General features: G+C 42.4%; 1 protein-coding gene across 1 annotated transcript in view; it reads right to left on the bottom strand.

Moving 5' to 3' along the window:
- Positions 1-14,870, bottom strand: part of pgap6 (post-glycosylphosphatidylinositol attachment to proteins 6) — a 39,336-nt gene extending 24,466 nt beyond the window's left edge. The window contains exons 1-5 of the mRNA XM_048552515.2: positions 14,511-14,870; positions 2,954-3,131; positions 2,452-2,659; positions 1,473-1,606; positions 1,118-1,386 (exon numbers count right to left, since the gene is read on the bottom strand). Of these exons, the coding sequence (XP_048408472.1) occupies positions 1,118-1,386; positions 1,473-1,606; positions 2,452-2,659; positions 2,954-3,131; positions 14,511-14,637 (916 nt within the window). The 5' untranslated portion in view covers positions 14,638-14,870. The remainder of the gene's footprint in view (positions 1-1,117; positions 1,387-1,472; positions 1,607-2,451; positions 2,660-2,953; positions 3,132-14,510) is intronic.
- Between the last annotated feature and the right edge of the window lie 2,592 nt (positions 14,871-17,462).

Genomic DNA, 17,462 nt, shown 5'->3' with positions numbered 1-17,462 from the left:
CTGCTACAATCCCTGAAAATTCCTCATCTCAGTTGCAGTCTTCCAGGCTTTGCTAATGAGACCCACAAGACTCCTCAGTCGCAAAAACCAAATGTTAATACGATGCAAAGAAATTTTCTTCAGACCCAACCCCCCACTCCATTCAGAACACAAATTTAGCAACTTTGGCAATAATTCTATTACTTTCTTGGCCAAACTTTAGATTGAATCAAAGAGTTTCTATAATGCTGACATACTAAATTAGCAATTTAGCATGATCTTTGTAAAAAACAAACTTACTTTCACATCTGTAGCATCATTGCCCTCACAACCTTACAATCACTCTTTTACTATGCTTAGTCTGAAAATATTGTAATGCTCTCCTAAACTAACCTACCATCCAGTCCTATCTCTCGCAAAGTCCAGCTCACACTTAGTCTTTTAACCCCAATTCCTTCAATTCAAGGTTTAATTCTTATTTCTGGCTGTGCTTCTTCCACATCTCTTCTAACCTTCATGAGAACTCCAAAGGCCACCCCCAATTCCAGAACTACTCATTTCACCAATTTCAGTATGCTGCATGCCTCTTTTCTCCTTCATCATGTTGTCTGCACCTTAAGCCATGAAGGCCTGACTTCTAAAATTTTCCCCACTCAAACTCTGTAACACACACCCTTTCCGGATAAAACCCACCTTTACATTAAAGATTCTAGCTATCCTAACATTCCATTCTTCATCTATAAATGCGTTTTTATCCCAAGAAATCCCACTGAAATGACTACATTAAAAAAGTGCTATGTGAATACAAGTTGTTGTATATACAAAATATAGTTGGTGGGGACTAGAAGATGCAGTGGATTAAATACTTCAAAGTAATTCAAATCCAGCTAAAATAAATCCTGCTTGCAAAAGTTCTGAGTGAACCAAATTTAGGCAATCCCAGTTAATGGTAAACATTGATGTTCTCAGGTCAGGCCACGATGATTTTTTGCAGTAAACGTTGTAGCTGTAAAGGTGCCGTCATTCAGAATGATTGTGCCATATATTAATTGGAATTGAAGGGAACTGAAATCAATTATTTCTTATTGTTAATAGTCTGTACCCCACCAACACAGAATTTATCAAAAACAAAACATACCTGTTAAATAAGCTTCAATCTCAAAGGTGACGATCCAGTTAGGGTTGCTACTTTTAACAGTGAGTTGCAACCATTTCATCCATGGTGGAGAATCCAGTGTTTCTCTACATACTATACTTTCGCTGCAATTTACAATCTTCAAGTGGGAGTTAGGTAATGCATTTGATCCTATTAACAGGAAGACAGGACAAGACTCCACTGGTCGGGTGTTGATAGCACAGTTTTTAAGATGAATGGTCAGTTCCATAGTATGTTCGGGGATAAAAATTCTGAGGAGAGCCAAAGTAGATTTTGTTTTTATAAACAACCCAAAAGCATTTTAAATATTCTTTGAAGGATGCTAACTGGGACTTACTTCAAGTGTGAAACCTGATTGACGGAAGAAAGAATCAGTGTAAGTGAAGTGTTTGGTTCAAGAACAGGCACGTTAATCAATCGTTGAACAAGCATCTGAGGTTGAAACATGTAGGAACACTTAGTTGAGAAGCCCTGAGAGAAAAATCAAATGCATATACTTTTAAATCCAATGAACTCAAGTGTCAATTGTTACATGCATCTTAATGGGTGCAGCAGCATACTAATAGGCAACTGAACTGGTAATCCAGAGTCATGGACTAATAATTTAGAGAATACAGGTTCAAAATATTAGAAAAAAGAAGTGAAATTAAATTGATTCCAAGCTGCCAGATTTCCATTAGTACCAAAAGCTGCTAGTCTTGCCTGTGTGCAATTTTACTCTCACACCGATGTGGTGAAGCAATCACTAAAATATTTAAGCCCACTGCCGCTTTTTCAGGGTGACTAGTGAAGGACAACAAATGCAGGTCATGCCCGAAACGCAGAAAAAAACCATAAAAAATGATATAAACTATCATTTCTATATTCAGCATTACAACTTTATTCCAATAAAATGATAAACAGTAGTCGTGTATAGTCAACAAATATATTTATGTGTTCAGGAAGTTAGACAACTGTTTAATTCCAAAAATAGAATGTTAGCATTACAAACCAATAGCAAAAAGCTGTAGAATGATAGCCACATAGCATCACTTATTGAACAGGTCAGTTTTGATGAAACAATGTGACAAATCAACATGTAGCATCCTCAAAATCAGAAGAGTCACTATGAACATGTGCTAAAGATCTTTGCAATAGGAACAAAGGGAAAATGAACACTAATGCTAAAATACATTGCAGCGGGAAATCATTTTAGTTGAATTGTAAATGAGAAACCCATAAGCAGTGATGCAATAAAGCATTTTTAAAGCGGCAATAAAAGGGCTGATATATTTTCAGACAAGGGTTCAACATTGTTTATCGACATTATATCTTACCTTTACTTCAATTTTACCATCATCGTTCGGTAGGTGTGCAGCTACAAACCAATCGCCCGAAACAGGATTAGAAATATTCAGAGTCGTACTACTCTGCACTGCAGACGTCAATGGAATAGTGAGGTTGAATGAAGGAGGAACAACTGTGTCTATTCCAAACTTGGTTTGTAACGGATCGATTACTGGTGGGGCACCTGCCCGAAAATGGCTGTTTAAAGAAAAATAGCACATTAGGCCAAAAAGGCCATACAAGGTATTTGCTAACAGACTTACGACTATAAAGGAAAATATGTTTTTAACATGTTCTAAGCTGCATGGACAATGGAATGATTAAGTTTCCAAACTGCTGCTTCAATTTATTCACCCATGTAATTACTAATAAGATACATTACAATTTGCTTTCTTACTCGACTCCGAATTTTATGCTTATACTTAATGATTACAGAGCAGTTTGGTTCATCCAACACTTTTAACTCATTCAAATTTATAAAAGTCCACATACACAGTAATATTAGTATTTTGGCACTTCAGCCCCTTTCCTTTTGAGGCTTGTAAAATCCATTTCATCAACAGTGTATTTTCTGGAACTCGGAAGACAAAGAGACGTACATTTCCATACCAGCTGTACAAGGAAAGTTTTTGAGGAGTTTGAGAGTAATATTCAGAAACGTAAGTTGGACCTGATAAAACAAAGTAAACAGATTATACACAAAAATAAATTAAACAATTTATGAGAAGGACAAAGTGTACTGGATCAACATCTCACTTACCTGTTCAAGCACTTATTCCCTGTCTAGCACTGATGCACCAGACCATAATCAGATTAATGGACAGGCTGGACTGCAGTAAAATCACAAGACTTATTTGCTTTCCAACTTCACATCTAAGGTAGAGCGGCCATAATTTTGTCAGACCATGGGGCTGCTCTCTTATTACAGAAAGACAACTGGTGGTGGTTTAACCTGAAGGTGACCACACCTCAGATGAGCGGAAGGATCGAGAAGAATCATCCTTCATGGTAACCACACCCCAGTCTAGAAATTGAACTCTTGGCGTCACTTTGCATTGTAGACCATTCGCCCAACAACTGAGCTAAACTAACACCCACACATACATCAGCTACACGAACAAATGTAAGAGGTGCACAGAGTACCAAAGCAAAACACTATATTTATACAATACCTTTCACAACCTCAAAAAGGTCTCAAAACGTTTCACAGTAAAATTGGCATGCATTCACATTGCAATGTAGGAAATTTTGCAACCCATTTGAATACAGTAAGATCCTACAAATGATGATGTAATTAAACGTAAACAGGTAATAAGCTTCAAGAGCTTTTGTGCTCCTGAGATGCTGCTGGGCCTGCTGTGTTCATCCAGCCTCACATTTTATTATCTTGGATTCTCCAGCATCTGCAGTTCCCATTATCACTCATAAGCTTCAAGTGTTGGTGTTTGAAGGATTAGCATCGACCAGAACACTAGGGAGAACTCTTCGTCAAACAGTTCCACAAAATATATATAGTATACTGGCCCAAGTTGGCAGACAAAGCCTCGATTTAAAATCTGTTAGGAACAAAATCACGTCCAACATTGCAGCATATCTTCAGTATTACACAAGTGCATCAGCAGAGTGGGACTTTTGCCAAAAGTATCTAAGTTATGTTATCACTGAGCATGGCTAATACCTCCTAGTTTCCCCCCACCAAGAATAATTACACATCCCAACCAACTCTCACAATTCCTAAAGTGTAAAACAAGTTCAGAACTAAACTAGTGTGAACCTAGTACAATACAACAAGCCTACTGGACAACTCTCGGCATTGCATACGTAGAACAGCCTGACAAAGAACAGGTGAAGAGACAGAAGGCTTGTGCTCTTTTCACTTAGGCCGTGATGCTTTAAAAGAGGCTTTAAACGTAGCTGTACTTTATACAAGGCAATTCTTTTACACCTATTAGGAAAGTACTAACATGAAAACATTGAAGATAAATCAAATAATGCATTGCATTGTACAATATTGCTGTCATTATAAAAACACCATATCCATCAGTTCAGCAGAAGCACTGCATCACAGCTACATGCACAGCTATTTTTATCAGTTTGTCAAAAAGTCGTCCATCACTCGTGGCACTTTAACGAATTAAGCGATCAGCACAACTGATTATTTTCATCAACTACTTCCCCAAGCATTTATGCTTTATATATTTACAGTGCTCAATTATTCTTTAACTTTCATAACTCACCAACTCAGTAGACCAAAGCCATGAAAAATATAAAAGACACCAAAGAGATGAGACATGACAAGTGAAATTCAATGGACTAAAACAGTAGTACAATTCAGAAGAGGGGAGGTAATGATTTCAGTTAAAGGGGTGACAGGGAGAAGGTGGAACAAACCTGGGGATTTATATCCCTAGATTTTCAAAGGCGCCAGGGGAAACCATCTGGCCAACAGTTTCTGCATGGGTGGTTATACGCCAAGGGTCTCCACCCATTTTATGTCTTTCCTTTCAGCCTTTCAACATTAAAACTAGAGTCATAGAGGAGTACAGCACAGAAACAGATTCTTCAGTCCAACTTATCCATGCTCACCAGATATCCTAAACTGTCTAGTCCCATTTGCTAGCATTTGGCCCATATTACTCTCTAAACCCTTCCTATTCATATATCCATCCACCACTCCTTTTGAATATTGTAATTGCACCAGTCACCAACACACATTCTGGCAGCTTATTCCCTACACCCCCTGCATGAAAGGTTTGCCCCTAAGGCTCTTTTTAAAACTTTACCCTCTCACCTTAAACCTAAGCCCTCTAGTTTTGGACTCCCCTCATCCCTGGGAAAAGAGCTTGTCTATCTACCCTGTCTGTGCCTCTCATGATATTATAAATGTCTATAAAATCCACAGCCTTCACCACTCCAGGGAAAACAGCCCCAGGCTACTCATCCTCTGCCTTTTGCTCAAACCCTCCAACCCTGGCAACATCCTTGAAAGGATTCAGAAAAAAAAACATCTCACAACATCCTTCCAAAATCAGGGAGACCAGAATTGAATGCAGTAGCCAGAAGTAGACTAACTAATATCCTGTACAGCTGCAACATGAGCTCCCAACTCCTAAAGTCAACGCACTGACCAATAAAAGCAAGCATATCAAACGCCATCTTAACTATCCTATCTACCTGCGACTCCAATTTCAAGGGAGTATGATCCTGCATGCCAAGGTCTCTTGGCTCAGCAACACTCCCCAGGTCTTTACCATTAAGAGTATAAGTCCTGCCCTGATTTGCCTTTCCAAAATGTGGCCCCTCACATTTATCTAAATTAAACTCCATCTGCCACTCCACAGCCCATTGGCCCATCTGATCAAGATCTCGTTGTACTCAGAGGGAACCTACTTCACCGTCCACTGCACCTCCAATTTTAGTGTTATCTGCAAACTTACTAACTACACATCCTATGTTCACATCCAAATCATTTATATAAATGACGAAAAGCAGTGATCTCCATACTGGTTACAGGCATCTAGTCAGAAAAGCAATCCTCCACCACCACCACCCTCTGTCTTCTACCTTTGAGCTAGTTCTGAATCCAAACGTCTAGTTCTCCCTATAATCCATGTAATCTAAATCTTGCTAACCAGTCTACCATGAGGTAATTGTTGAACAGCGCACTGAAGTCATTTCTACTCCTTTTTTCTCACGTGTACTCATCCAGTTTCCTTTGAAAGCATTCAAACTGTTTGCCTCAAGCACTGACTGCCGCCAAGTTCCACAATCTATGACTCTAATTCCTTGCTGAATTAATTATCTTCCATTTATAACAGCTGGTTTTAGATTATCCCTCACCAAAAGGAAATTCTATCAAACCCATTTAGAACTTTAAAAACTCTATCATGTCACACTCAAGTCTTTTTTTTTCTAAACAAAGAACCCTATCCAGATCAACTGTTCCTTTTCACAAAAATGATCAAGAGATTGAAGGGCTTGTCATATGAGGAGTGGTTAGGACTCTGGACCCATATTCAATGGAGTTTAGAAATATAAGCATTGATCAAAACTTACAGATCACTCAGATGCCTGTACAGAGTGGATGTGGAGATGGTGTTTCCAAGCATAGGCCAGAGGAGGATACGTGGGCAAAGCCTCATAGGTGAGGACCCTTCAGAAGTGAGATGAGGATGAATTTCTTCAGCCAGAGAGTGGTGAATCTGTGGAACTCATTGCCACAGAAGGCTGTGCAAGCCAAGTCATTGAGTATATTTAAGACAGACATATGTTCTTGATTAGCAAGGGCATCAAAGGTTAGGGGTGAAGGCAGCAGGATGGAGTTGAGAGACACATAGCTATGATAAAAAGATGGAGCAAACATGGTAGCCCAATTCTGCTCCTAGATCTTATGATCCTGATAGCTGTAATCTCAATTCCAGTACCATTCTCATGTTTTATTTGTGCCTTTATTTCTAAGTTTCAGTGTCTATTTTATAGCATAAAGACAACAGCTGTGCACAGGGTTTAACAGTAGCCTGGGGCCCTGCACAAGTTTACCTCAAATGCGATGTCTCGAAAGAAAAATCTCACTTTGACAGCAAAATGGCACAGTAGTATAGTGGTAATGTTACTACACTCACAAAAAGCCTGGATTAATATTCAAAGTTCAAATTCACCAAAACATCTGGGCAAATTTAAATTCATTAGTAAATCTGAAATACAACGTTTTGATTAGTAATCGTAAAAGCCACCGGGTTCACTCACCTTACCTACACCTGATGCTGATTTGCCTCAGAAGCCAGTCATTTCTATCAAACCACTGTAGAAAGTGAGTACAGTGGCTGTGCTGTACCATATCTGGTTGTGGTACCAACTCCACTTTCCACAGCCAACCCATAGCCTTCCCGTCCCTACCAAAACCCAACCGAGCCTAGAATAGATTAAATGACTTCGTCTCTAATACTTTCTGCAGAAGAGAACTCACCATGCTCACAATCCTCAAGATAAAAATAGTTTTAAAATTGATATTATGGATTTCGGAACTTTAATAACTATTTGTGGAAGGAACGAATCAACAAAACATCAACTGTTAAACAGAAAGAACAGCAATAACTCTGTCTGGAAAAAGCTATTAAAGGAACAAGGACAAACCTATACAGGAATTGAAAACTATTAGCCATGCCTGGATAAAGGAAGAATACAGGCTACACAACTGCTTTGACACCTGCATGATAAACTAGATGTTTTATTGCCACAAAGGAAAAGGATTGCCCTGCAAAAGAATTTCAGGAGTTACCTGCAGGAAAGCTGTGTCTTCAAATGGACAGTTAAGGCCAAATGTAACACGGAACAAAGAAGGTACTTCTGATCAGAAGGCCAACTACAGGCTTGAGGTCTCCAGAAATGTGATCAATGTCAGGGATGAAAGAATCTACTGAATCATCAATAAGCTCACGCTACAAACGTGAAAGATAAAATCTTATACAAATCCATCACTAGAACAAGTCAGTAGCAGAACTTCAAAGAACCACATTAGATAAGGATCGAACCCTGGACACTTCCAGAAACAGACACTGTTGGTGGAATCTGGCCTAGTTCTGGCATTAATTGGGTAATAACTAAGTTGGGTTGTGAGGCTTAACTTGCTTACTTGAGAACTCTTGCTTTGGTTATTACATGCAATTAAGTTCAAACCACTGTTTCAATACTTGATTGTCCATGAGATTTCTTAATAACTAGCCAAATTAAAGGTAACTTGTGGTGATTCACCAACAACAAAAGTGAGGCCTCTTATTCGTAAACTCTGTCCCCCCAGCTCTAGTCTTTCTCATAAGAGAAAATCTCCTCAGGACCTTTTATTTTAAATTAGATCACCTCTCTTTCCTTCAGGTTCCAATTGATAGAGGCCCAAGCTGTTCTACCTTTCTTCATAATATAAAGCCCTTCATTCCAAAAGGAGTTGAGTGAACTGAACTTCTCTGAAATTCATCCAAAAAGTTGCACTTTTTCCAACGAAAGAGACCGAAGCTGCAGTCAGTGTTCTGGGTGTGATCTCAGCAAGGTGCTGTATACCTGCAGTAGAACTCCCTGCAGTATTCCAGTCTTATTTTATCAGTCAATAAGAATCACAAAGAGGTTCAGGTCATTACAACGGTGCTTGCACAAGCTTGCTGGGCACAAATCGCCATGTCAATTTCCTACATTTTTCTGGTGACTATACGTCATAAGTACACAATCAGCCATAAAACATGAGGCATATGATGGTCTTGTATAATTGTACATAAATGAGCTTCTTTCTTCCCTACGTTGTTGGTATTAACCTTCCTCGCCTAACATTCTAGGTGTGGCATGTCCTGAAATACTTAATTTCAAAGCACATCTTCCTCATAAGCATAAATTAGCAATCCTAGTTACATCCAGATCCTCTCTCAAAATCATACAGAATCCTTCATAGAATCACAGAATTCCTACAGTGCAGAAAGTGGCCATTTAACTCACTGAGTCTGAACCAACTTTTCAAAAAGAGTATCCCACCCAGACCCTGCAAACACCCCCCATCTTACTACCCACAACCACCACAGCCAATCCACCTAACCTACAGATCTCTGGCCACGACGGGGCAATTTACAAAGGTCCATCCACCTAATCTGTACATCTTTCAATTATGGGAGGGAACTGAAGCACCCAGAAGACCACACAGACATTGGGGGAAAAGTGCAAACTCCACACAGACAGTGACTCAAGGCTGGAATCAAACCCAGGGCCCTGGCACTAGGAGGCAGCAGTGCTAACAACTGAGACACTCTGCATTTTGAATTGAAAACTGATACAGCTATTATTTAACCTTTTTCGATGACCGTTTTCAATCTCTGGCCATTCATGTTATCCTTTAACTTGCACTTTATTCTTGCTCCCAGTTCTATGATTGTTAGGTTTCTGTTGTATGATGTACTTCTCGCACTAACTTCTAATTCTTCCCTCCGTCCATGTAAGGATTTGAAAATTTTATTTATACTCAGTTACATTTCCCATAAGGGCCTAATTCGTAGCCCAGCGCAGGCACAGCTGATAACAACAGTACAGATTCTTTGTGTAATTAAGTGTAAACATCATGCTTTCCTGATGGAACCTTTAGCTGCTTTTTTCCCCCTGAGGTTACACACATCCTTCCTGCTGCGCATGTTATGAGTACCAGCGGTTAAGCAATCAAGTCTTCAGACATAAGAGATAATGGGAACTGTCTTCTCAGATGTTGACTCATTGTTTAACATGTCTATACAGCTCTACACGTTAAGCAGTGTACTCAAACAAAAGACTCACAACTTGTGAAATTCTGCTTTTCAATTTATCTCCTAACACTTAATACTTATCTAGTTGCCTTCTAGTCTGTTCATTCTCATGTCTGACATGGATCACAACAACCAAATCCTCCCCCTCCTTTTTCTATTTTTAGTCACCTTTATTCCATAAAAATGATGCAAACTTCCAGTTGTCTGTCATTTGACCATACCACTGTATGCTTCATTGCTCCAGCAAGGCTCAGCACAAGCTGGAAGAACAATACGTCATCTTCCACTTGGGGACCTTGCAGCCTTCAGGACTCAATACTGAGTTCACACATTTTAGCGACGGGACACCTCCATTTTACCTATCCCCACAACCCAGGTTCTGTCATAACAATGGGCTCCTTTCAATGTAGCTACTCCATTTTCACACACTCACAGATCCCATTACTATCTAATTTTTCTTCATGCCTAGCTTACTGTTAACAATTCCTTTGTTAGCTTAACATTTCTGCTGTCTCTCTGGGCTCTTTCCCCAGTCCACTAACTCCACACCCCCGCCACCCCATCAGTGTAAATACCACTCTCTTCTAGATGCTATCAGTTCTGAAATAGGGTCAATGCTTCCTCTCCATAGATGCTGCTATATCTGCTGAGCTTCTCCAGTAATTTCTGATTTAGTTTCCGATTACCAGCATGAATGAATGATTTTATTGTCACATGTATTTTACGGTGAGAAAAACGGTGAAATACAGAGAAAGGTTTTCAAATGTCACCATGATTCTGGTGCCATTTTGAACAGTTTTAAGAAAAAAAGAAAGATATGGCTTAAAGAAAGTCCATCAGGCCCAAGCCAGTTCATTATCAACAACATCTGCTCCACCATCCCTCCTGCACCGTCTTGCTGCCATCTACGCCCAACCAAACTAATGTTGAAGTTGCCACTCTTCAGCCACCACCTCATCACCAACCAACGTTAGAGTCGCATCTCCAACCACTGGGCCCACCTTGAAGTTGCAATGATGCCACTCCGCCACCATTTCCATGCCACCAGTGCCAGGCCCAACCAACAATGAAGTCACCGATCCTCAGGTGCCATCTTTCACCGCTGAGCCTACCTCACTGACACACCTCTGCTAATTTCAATGCCAGGTTCCATGTAGGACCTGGAAAAATAAGTAGGGGCTCAGGTGCCGCTGACACGAGGTCTGCGCTGGGGCCACTCACTGCTGCCACAAAGTTCCTGCTGGGCCCACACACGTCCATGTTGTGCTCACTTGCCAATGACACGAACACCACACTGGGCCGACTCGCCACTGCCAAAAGCTTCATGCAGAGCCTACTTGAGTTCCCTCACCGCTGCCACAAGACCTGCACTGGGCCCACTCACAGTTGACACAAGCTTTGTGCTGGGCCCACTCAAGTCCATGCCAGCCGCTGTGCCATCCGAGGACAAAAGGTAAGTAAAACAAACAGGACAAAAAAAAGTCAGAGTCCTACTCCACTGCCAGCTTAATGACACATCTGCAGCCCTTAGGTTGGGATAAAACAATCTAATCTTTCTTCATAGGTGAATTGCTGCAGTCCAAGCAACATGCTGATGAATGTCTTCTGCATCATCCCTAATGCAATCACATACTTCCAAACTAGAACAGCACATAGTAGTCCAGTTGTGGCCTAACTAAAATTATGCAGTTCCATCATAACATCCTTTCTCTTATATTCAATGTCTTGACTAATAAAGGTAGGTATCATATGCATTCTTAAATAAATTAACAACCTGAGGTGCTGCCTTCAAGGATCTATGAACATGCACACCAAGGTCCGTCTGATTCTCTGTATTTCCCAAGGTCCTACCACTCAAATGTGCAACCCCTTGCCTCGTTAGTTCTCCGAGAATGATTCTCCTCACACTTTTTAGGATTAAATTCCACTACCACTCTTCAGCCCATCTGACCAGTTTAACTACATCATTCTGTAGTCAAAAGCTTTCCTCCTCACTATTCCCCACTCAAAACTATTTTCGTATCATTAATGAACTTATCAATCGCACCTCATACATCCATGTCTAGTTCATAGTCTGCCCTGCAACACTTTGTCAAGCACTTACTGAAATCAGCAACATCTCCCTGGCCAAAAGGCTTAGTCACTCAAAAAATTGAACTAAATTTGTTAGATGCGATTTCACCTTTACAAAGCCATGCAGACTATCTTTGATTAATCCTTGCCTCTCCACCTGGAGATTAATCCTATCCCTCAGAAATTTTTCCAATTGTTTCCTCCTTCTGACCTTGGCAGAATATCATTTAGGGTTCCCCACACTGACTGAAAGAATGCCATCTTTTGTCCAATTATAGAATGGCACATAATTTCAACTCCTCTATTCTGCATCTTGCTCCACAATGCATTGGTCAGCCTTCCTGCTGTGCTTTGTGCTGCATTATCCTCAGAGCAGAGTGTAAGACTTAACTCACATATGATACAAAAACCACCAATTAGATGAATTACTTTTTTTGCGTCAGTTTGTTACGATCTGGAACGTATTGAAAGGGAAGATGATTCAACGGTAATTTCTAAAAGGCAATTAAATACTTGAAAAAGAAAAAAAAAAGTGTTAAGGGAAAAGCAGGGGGGAGTAACTGGACACCTCTTCCAAAAACCTGCATCATATGCTATATAAAGACATGTTGTCATTTAAAATAACAAAATATTCCAAGGAGCTTCAACAGGCAAAACTAAACATAAATATAGTGTCAAAGATTGAACCGATAAAAATGTGACCAAATATTTCGTCAAAGAGGTGGCAAGCAGAGGTTCGAGGAGGATTTTCTTGAGCATTTGACCAAGATGGCTGAAGGCTGAAGCACCAATGGAAGAATTAAGTAATTGGGATACACAGGAGGCTAGAGTTAGAAAAACGCCCACTCCTGTCAGGTTACGGAGTTGGAGAAGGCTTCAAGGAAAGAAAGAAGATGGGTGTTGCTGGAAACTGAATTCAAGGAGGAAAACAATAAAATCAAACTCCTAGGTAGACTGAAAGCCAATATGCGTATTGAGTGCAAGGATGATGGGTGAATAACATTTGGCATAAGTTAAGACGAGGAGAAGAAAAATTTGGCGTGAGTTGAGAGAAGGTGGAAGATGGGAGGCTGGCCAGAGAACACTGAACTATGGAGTTCGCAAAGCAAAGGTAAGAGTTTCAGCTGGGCTAGTAATAACAACAGCTTGCAATATTACTGAAGTGCAAGTAGGCAGGGCAGCCTTCATGGAGAGCATGTGTGCTCATAACCGCAGATTAGAATAAAACAGGATGCAAAGATTCCAAATGATCACATTCAACTTATGACTGAGACAAGGGAGTTAAATGGAAACAGTAACTATGGTACAAAGTTTGTGGCAAATGCCAATGGCTAACTGCTACAGATATTGGAAAACAAAAATACTGGAAACATCTGGCAGATCCCTTAGGATCCATGGAGAGACAAATGGAAGATAACATTTCAGGTCAATGATCATACAGTAAAGCTTTGAAAGCAGTTATGATGAAAAGTCATTAACCTGAAAATGTCAAAACAAAAGAGAACTTCGGACGCTGGAAATCTGAAAAACAGAAATTGTGCAGAAATTATGCAATTTCAGCTTTTGAACCAGAAATGTCAATTCTGTTTGTAACCACTGATTCTGCCTTATTTGCAGCCTTTTTTCCAGAAATTTCACATTTTAGTCTAAAGACAATGACTTTGAATTTCCCGATGTTTCACCGAAGACATTTCAGGTTGTCCCTGAAAGCATGTTTGAACAGGTAAGAGTTGAACAATGGGCAAATACTAGCTGGAGGTATTGTTAGAGGATGGTGCCTTCACTGGTGTTAAAAGCTGGAGACTGGTCCATAGCAAGGAGGAGGGACAGCATAACATATAGGCATACATTTGGCAACTGCAGTTTTAGTGCTCTGATAAAAAAAAAGGAACTGAAGAGAATCAAAGATGAAATTACAGCAGTGTTCGACCACAGTTTGGAAAATAACACTTTCAATATCTAGAGGAGAGGAAAGTGCAAACCAGTTTACTTATTCAGATCTGTTTTTCATCTAAGGTAACTAATTACTGGTAATCACTTTTTGAAGGATACCAGATGTCTGCCAAAATTATATATTTATTAGAAAAACATCACAACTGTTTTCAACACAGCAAGAACATTAAAACTGCTTGCATAAGAGCAAATTTTCATTCAATTTTTCAAAAATTCAGTAGTTAAACAGGTAAGCTAATGATTGAAGCTTAAGTAGCTCCACTGTGAGCACAGAATCAAAAATGCTGGAAAACTCGGCAAGGCATCATCGCTGGAGGAAAAGTAAAATTTCAGGAGACCATGAAAGGTCGAAAACATTTGTGTCTACTTTAGGACGAATTCCCACAATTTAAGCATCAAAGATATCAGGAGAAATGTATTTATCCTGAGGAGTCGGGAATTTTCAACAATCTAAAATTCTATCAGATACCAGTTACTGTTAGGCTGTACGATTAAATGCGTTTAAGAGAGTAGGCAAATTCCACTGCATAATGTTATAACAAGTGTTATAGATCCGAGGAGTCAGCTTGCACCTTTGGTGTTTCCGATCGCAGTGTGTTAACCAGGCTCCAAGGTGATGAGATGGGATTCTGGGGCCCGCTGGATAATGGAGTGGCCTACTGCTGGGAGGCTGGCAGCCAGCTATCTGACAGATACCGAGCGACAACGCACAGCCCGAGGGTTTCCGAAAAGCTCGGCGGGCGAGTCCTTACCAGCAGCACCAGCCCGACCACACTCCAACAGAAGGAGAGTCAAGAAGCAGGCCAGGCATCGCGACGGGAGTAATGCCATAGCTGTCGGACAGGAGCGGCTCCTCGGTTTCAAAGGACCGTCCTCCATCCACACTGACAACAACCCAGTTCGACCATCTTCCACAATGACGCAGCTACGCTCTTACAACACGAACCACCTCATGCCACAGCGTGGCGGGGGAGTTCAGTGTGACGTTCGCGCGAGAAGGGCGTCGGAGAGGCAGGGGGCGTGTCCTCTGTGACGACATCTATACATGCCATCGCCGATGCGTGACATCCAGCAACGAGGGGAGCAGGAGCGGAGTGAATCCTTGGGTTCCCTGTATGTGACGTCACTGCGCCGCGCGTGTAAATCTTGGTGTTACCTGGATGTGACGGCACCACGCCGGATGTGGGGGGTGGGAAGTAACTCCCAGTGTTACCTGTTTGTGACGGCTCCACAAAGGGGGTGGGGAATAAATCCTGGTGTTACCTGTATGTGACGTCACCACAAAGTGGCGGGGGGGGGGGGGTACAGGGAGTAAATCCTGGTGTTACCTGTATGTGAAGTCACCACAAAGGGGGGTGCAGGGAGTCAATCCTGGTGTTACCTGTATGTGACGTCAGCGCGCCCGGAGCGCTGGAATAAATCCTGGTGTTACCTGTATGTGACATCACCACAAAGTGGTGGGTGCGGGGAGTAAATCCTGGTGTTACCTGTATGTGACATCACCACAAAGGGGGGGGGACGGGGAGTAAATCCTGGTGTTACCTGTACGTGACGTCACCACAAAGGTGAGGGGACGGGGAGTAAATCCTGGTGTTACCTGTACGTGACGTCACCACAAAGGTGAGGGGACGGGGAGTAAATCCTGGTGTTACCTGTATGTGACATCACCACAAAGTGGGGGGGGGGGTGCGGGGAGTAAATCCTAGTGTTACCTGTATGTGACATCATCACAAAGTGGGGTGCGGGGAGTAAATCCTGGTGTTACCTGTACGTGAAGTCACCGCACCGGGGCAGGGGAGTAAATCCTGGTGTTACCTGTATGTGACATCACCACAAAGTGGGGAGGGGGTGCTGGGAGTAAATCCTGGTGTTACCTGTATGTGACATCACCACAAAGTTGGGGGGGGTGCAGGGAGTAAATCCTGGTGTTACCTGTATGTGACATCACCACAAAGTTGGGGGGGATGCGGGGAGTAAATCCTGGTGTTACCTGTATGTGACATCACCACAAAGTGGGGGGTATGGGGAGTAAATCCTGCTGTTACCTGTATGTGACGTCACCACAAAGCGGGGGGTGCAGGAAGTAAATCCTGGTGTTACCTGTATGTGACGTCACCACAAAGGTGAGGGGACGGGGAGTAAAACCTGATGTTACCTGTATGTGACATCACCACAAAGGTTTGGGGACGGGGAGTAAATCCTGGTGTTACCTGTATGTGAAGTCACCACAAACGTGACGGGGAGTAAAACCTGGTGTTACCTGTATGTGACGTCACCACAAAGGTGAGGGGGAGTAAAACCTGGTGTTACCTGTATGTGACGTCACCACAAAGGTGAGGGGACGGGGAGTAAATCCTGGTGTTACCTGTATGTGAAGTCACCACAAACGTGACGGGGAGTAAAACCTGGTGTTACCTGTATGTGACGTCACCACAAAGGTGAGGGGGAGTAAAACCTGGTGTTACCTGTATGTGACGTCACCACAAAGGTGAGGGGACGGGGAGTAAATCCTGGTGTTACCTGTATGTGACGTCACCACAAAGGTGAGAGGACAGGGAGTTAAACCTGGTGTTACCTGTATGTGACATCACCACAAAGGCGGGGGTGCGGGGAGTAAATCCTGGTGTTACCTGTATGTGACGTCACCACAAATGTGAGCGGACGGGGAGTAAATCCTGGTGTTACCTGTATGTGACGTCACCACAAAGGGAGGTGCAGGGAGTACATCCTTATGTTACCTGTATGTGAAGTCACCGCACCGGGTCAGGGGAGTAAATCCTGGTGTTACCTGTATGTGACATCACCGCAAAGGTGAGGGGACGGGGAGTAAATCCTGGTGTTATCTGTATGTGAAGTCACCATGCCGGGAGTGGTGGAGTAAATCCTGGTGTTACCTGTATGTGACGTCACCGTGCCGGGATTGGTGGAGTCAATCCTGGTGTTACCTGTATGTGAAGTCACCGTGCCGGGAGCAGTGGATTAAATCCTGGTGTTACCTGTATGTGAAGTCACCGTGCCAGGGCAGGGGAGTAAATCCTGCTGTTACCAGTGTGTGACGTCACTGTGCCGGGATTGGTGGAGTCAATCCTGGTGTTACCTGTATGTGAAGTCACCGTGCCGGGAGTGGTGGAGTAAATCCTGGTGTTACCTGTATGTGACATCACTGTGCCGGGAGCGGTGGATTAAATCCTGGTGTTACCTGTATGTGAAGTCACCGCGCCCGGAGCGCTGGAGTAAATCCTGGTGTTACCTGTATGTGACATCACCACAAAGTGGGGGGGGTGGGTGCGGGGAGTAAATCCTGGTGTTACCTGTATGTGACATCACCGTGCCGGGAGCGGTGGATTAAATCCTGGTGTTACCTGTATATGAATTCACCGCGCCGGGAGCGGTGGATTAAATCCTGGTGTTACCTGCATGTGAATTCACCGCGCCAGGAGTGGTGGAGTCAATCCTGGTGTTACCGGTATGTGAAGTCACCGTGCCGGGAGTGGTGGAGTTAATCCTGGTGTTACCTGTATGTGAAGTCACCGTGCCAGGGCAGGGGAGTGAATCCTGGTGTTACCTGTGTGTGACGTCACCGTGCCGGGTGCAGTGGAGTCAATCCTGGTGTTACCTGTATGTAAAGTCACCGTGCCGGGAGTGGTGGAGTAAATCCTGGTGTTACCTGTATGTGACATCACTGTGCCGGGTGCGGTGGATTA

Source organism: Stegostoma tigrinum, chromosome 23 (assembly GCF_030684315.1).
Source record: "Stegostoma tigrinum isolate sSteTig4 chromosome 23, sSteTig4.hap1, whole genome shotgun sequence".
Lineage (NCBI taxonomy): Eukaryota > Metazoa > Chordata > Chondrichthyes > Orectolobiformes > Stegostomatidae > Stegostoma > Stegostoma tigrinum.
Note: the sequence above shows the minus strand (reverse complement) of the source record. Positions and strands in the feature narration are given on the sequence as shown.